At 46.2% G+C, this 3,748-nt stretch overlaps 1 protein-coding gene across 1 annotated transcript in view; it reads left to right on the forward strand.

Annotated features, from left to right (window-relative positions):
• Positions 1 to 449: 449 nt before the first annotated feature.
• The window catches only part of ZMYND19 (zinc finger, MYND-type containing 19), an 8,352-nt gene continuing 5,053 nt past the window's right edge, over positions 450 to 3,748 (forward strand). The window contains exon 1 of the mRNA XM_010146717.1: positions 450 to 550. Coding sequence (XP_010145019.1) covers positions 450 to 550 — 101 coding nt within the window. The remainder of the gene's footprint in view (positions 551 to 3,748) is intronic.

Below are 3,748 nucleotides of genomic sequence, written 5' to 3' on the forward strand. Positions count from 1 at the left end.
TTTGTACAGCCCACGGGCATCAGCACCAGCACAAAGTTATAGAGTGGAGAAGAGGGAGCAGGACCACTCCTTTCACTAGCAACCCCTAATTAAATTGGTGTAAAGCAACACTGAAGACAAAGCCTTGGTGGCTTGCTGATGGCCCTACAGAAAATCTGAGCCAGAGCGCAGGATGGATCCTGGCCTTGCAGGCTCACAACTGGATTGCCGCTGTTCTTTGTCCAAGCAGGACTCCTGCTGAGCACAGCCTCCTTCCTTCCCTTTCCCATCTTCACAAACTACAATAGCAGAGCTGGTTGGTTCCCCTTGAAACAACTCAAATTTCATTAAGGTCAAGTGACCTCTAGGAGACAAGTGCTTGTTGGATCCTTCCCGTATTCCAGTGGAGCATGTGCTCTGCTACTCGGTGCTGGATGTTCTCACAGCCTTTCCCTTTTCTCTAGGCTCGGATGGAGGTAGATGCTGACGGAAATGGTGCTAAAATATTTGCTTACGCATTTGACAAAAACCGTGGAAGGGGATCTGGCCGTCTCCTGCATGAGCTGCTGTGGTAGGTATCATAGGGAGGGCTAACACTAAGGGTTCCTTAAGGGGGAGCTTGCTGCCACCAGCTTGTATGTTGTTTATTTCTCTGCCTGTAGTATTGTAAGTCTTCCCAGGAGGCTTGCAGCTGCGCTCAGTTGGAAACCCAGCACAAGGGTTGCTGGTAGATCTTATTATGGTTTGGGTTTTCACTGAGCCTTCAAGTATCTTTGTAAAAACGTTACTCCCAGGGAAAACAGCGATAGGTATTATTCTAGTAGAGACACTGTAAATCTGAGAAATGCTACGAGGGGTGGGGGAGCAGGGGACAAAACGTTATTCCCAGGGAAAACAGCGATAGGTGAGTATTATTCTAGTAGAGACACTGTAAATCTGAGAAATGCTACGAGGGGTGGTGGAGCAGGGGACTGGCTCCATTTAATAGGTGAAGGCTAACCTTTTGAGGCTTGTTTTTTTGTCCTGTGATAATCAGGTATGTCTTACTGGCACCTGTGAGAATTGGCAGAGTGCTGGAGCACCTCTGATAGCACCTCTGATAACTTAAACTTTGGAGTTTTTTGTTTGGCCTTCTGGAAAGCTGCCTCAAGTGGTGCTGATGGTGCTTTGTATTAGCTGCTACGTCTTATTTCCCATATTCTTAGCATCTTTGCTTGATACCCTTCCTAGCTGCCAGTTTCGACTGTGAGGCCAGCTTAGTCAGTTGTGAGAGATCAGCTCATCGGGCGAGCTAATGCATTGCTCTTCCTAGATACATGGGTTTGTAGAGGAGATAGGGTATGCTAAAGAGAGCTGTGACTTCTAAAAGCCTTTCTTTGGGAAATTAAGCATGTTTTCTCTTCAGTACCTTAAACTAGACTTAGTAGTCACAGTGCCCAAGGTATAACTGTGCTTTCTTTATTGTTCTAGGCTTCACTTCTTCCCCAAACTAGTCTCTGTACAAGAGGAGGGAGACAGGAACAATATCAGAGACTGTTATTATTTACAATCAGCTCATTAAATATGGATTTTAACCTTCATCTGTTAATGTTTAATCTTGTTGCACATACAACGCCGGTGAAAATTGTTAAGAAGTTGGCTACAGTCTGTGGGTAAATCACTGTCAGCTACTGCTAACTGTGAACCTCATACAGTAATAACTGTTGTCTGTGTAGCACTGAGCAGCACCTTGAAATTATCCCTGCCGACTGTTGTAGGCTGTGTAGAAGATGACAGCCCTGTTGGCCTATTATACAGCCCAGTCATTGCCTCTTCTGGTTTGTTTTACTTAAATTAGGAAATTAATGTATTCAGTGAGGTAATTCCAGTTGTGTCACCCTAGCATACACCGTGTTACAAAAATCTGGGGTTGTGTGTGTAAGGGATTTCTGAAAGTTATAAAGGCGGGGCATAAGCTGTCAGGCAAGCGGAGCTGCACTTCTGAAGTTGCAAAGTCAAGTTCTTCAGCTAGAAAATTGAAGTATTTTGGCTGTTCCTGTACACTGTTTGAATCCCTGTGAGGAGGGTGTACATTCTGCTCTGCTCTTCAGTTACACGCTAACACAGTGGAGGTTAGTGCGCCCTGGTGACTGAGTCTGTCTTCAGAAAGCCCTTTTGGCTGCAGGTGCTACGTAGGTACTGCCCCTCCTGAACAGCACGGCCGCATCATGCAGTGTTACTTGCCTGCTCTGGGCGCTCCTTTGAAAACTAACCAGAAGTGTATGCTAGTGACAGGTCCTTCGAGAAGGAGTAATACTGAAGGCTTTGGAGCCTTTGAAAGACCAGAGAGGGGGGCAGGAGAAGTCACTACTTCCAGTGCCAGGCTTTCTTCTTAGGTAAATTAAAAGAAAAGAACTTGAGTTCTACTCAAGTTAAATTACACGCCTACTGCAGGCATAAGAGTGTAATTTAACTGTTCTCTCCCAAACGTCCCTTTAGAAAATCAGTTAACTTGAAAAAAGTAACCTGATTCTGTTTCTGGTTTAAGATGAAGCGAGTGGGCATGTTTTGGATGCTACTGCAGGTAAAGCAGATTTTTAAGTAACAATTTTTTTATAAATGTAGTTAAGCAAGTCTTTGTTCACATAGTACGGCCCTCAAAATAGGAAGCTGGTAGCTACAAAGCTGCAGTGATGACAGGGACCTTCTCCCACTCTTCCCCCAAAGCCCTCCTGCTGACCTCTGCAGAGTGGCGACTGCGGCGCTCAATGGGAACCGCTGGCTGAAAAATACCCACGTTTGCTACAAATATTCCTTCAGGAAGCACTTCCTGCAGCCTCTAGTGCTTGCTGTGATTTCAGGATGGACTGTTAGCGCCTCCAGAGCAGGATATGGCAGTCTGGCTAGGGACCCCAGAGTGGGTCTGTCGTCTTCTCGCCCTGTTCCCTGTATAGAAATCCCAGCTTGCCATGTTTTGGCTGGGTGTAGTAATGTTCCCTGGGGAACAGCAGCATCAGATTAGTCATAGTATCACTAACTGCGTGTTCAAAAAGACATCTAGACCTGATTTCTTTCTTTTTTTTTTAGGGCACTTACCATCATAGTGCCTATAACCTCCTCAGTGGCAGCTCCCCGTGACTGGAATCGCTGTTGTCTGTGCTTGGCACTTTTACTAGGGGCTCGCTTCTCAGGTTAGCTGCTGGATTTAAAAAAGCCCAGTATCCAGTGAATTCCTTGAAAAGTTTGGTTTAAGTGTTTTGCCTGGTGTCTTGTACGAACTCTGGTGTGGTGGGAGCTACAGCTCTGGGGGACATCGGCTGTGTTAGCGAGGCAGTTTCTCCCCTCTGCAAGGGAGAAGGCAGGTTGTTCCACGAGCCCATCCTTCACTGCACATTTCAAATAAACTTCTAGAGATGGTCCGTGCTGAAGTGTAGGTCCAGGGAGAAGAGTAATGCATGCTCCTGCATTCAAAGGTTGCTTGATTATGTGTAGAGAAAAGGGACCATCCTGAATTTGCTAGTACTAATTTTGGCATCTCTGTCAGTGGTGCTGTGTTACCACTTCCAGTGGTCGTCAGCAAGGCCCAATTTCCACTGGCCTTTGTCACTTGAGGTAATAGACAAACTGGCAGCTACGTAGATGAAGTGGATTTTTACAGAGTGAGGAAGATGGGTACACTGTGGTGGTGAATTTTATCAGTATGCGGTTGTGGGTGCAGATAGAGTTTGTGGGAGCAGGGGTGGGATGTGCCACTCTGCTGTGACTTCCTGGTGTCATGAACCATCTTGTA

This window comes from Eurypyga helias, unplaced genomic scaffold (assembly GCF_000690775.1).
Source record: "Eurypyga helias isolate BGI_N326 unplaced genomic scaffold, ASM69077v1 scaffold13362, whole genome shotgun sequence".
NCBI classification, from domain to species: domain Eukaryota; kingdom Metazoa; phylum Chordata; class Aves; order Eurypygiformes; family Eurypygidae; genus Eurypyga; species Eurypyga helias.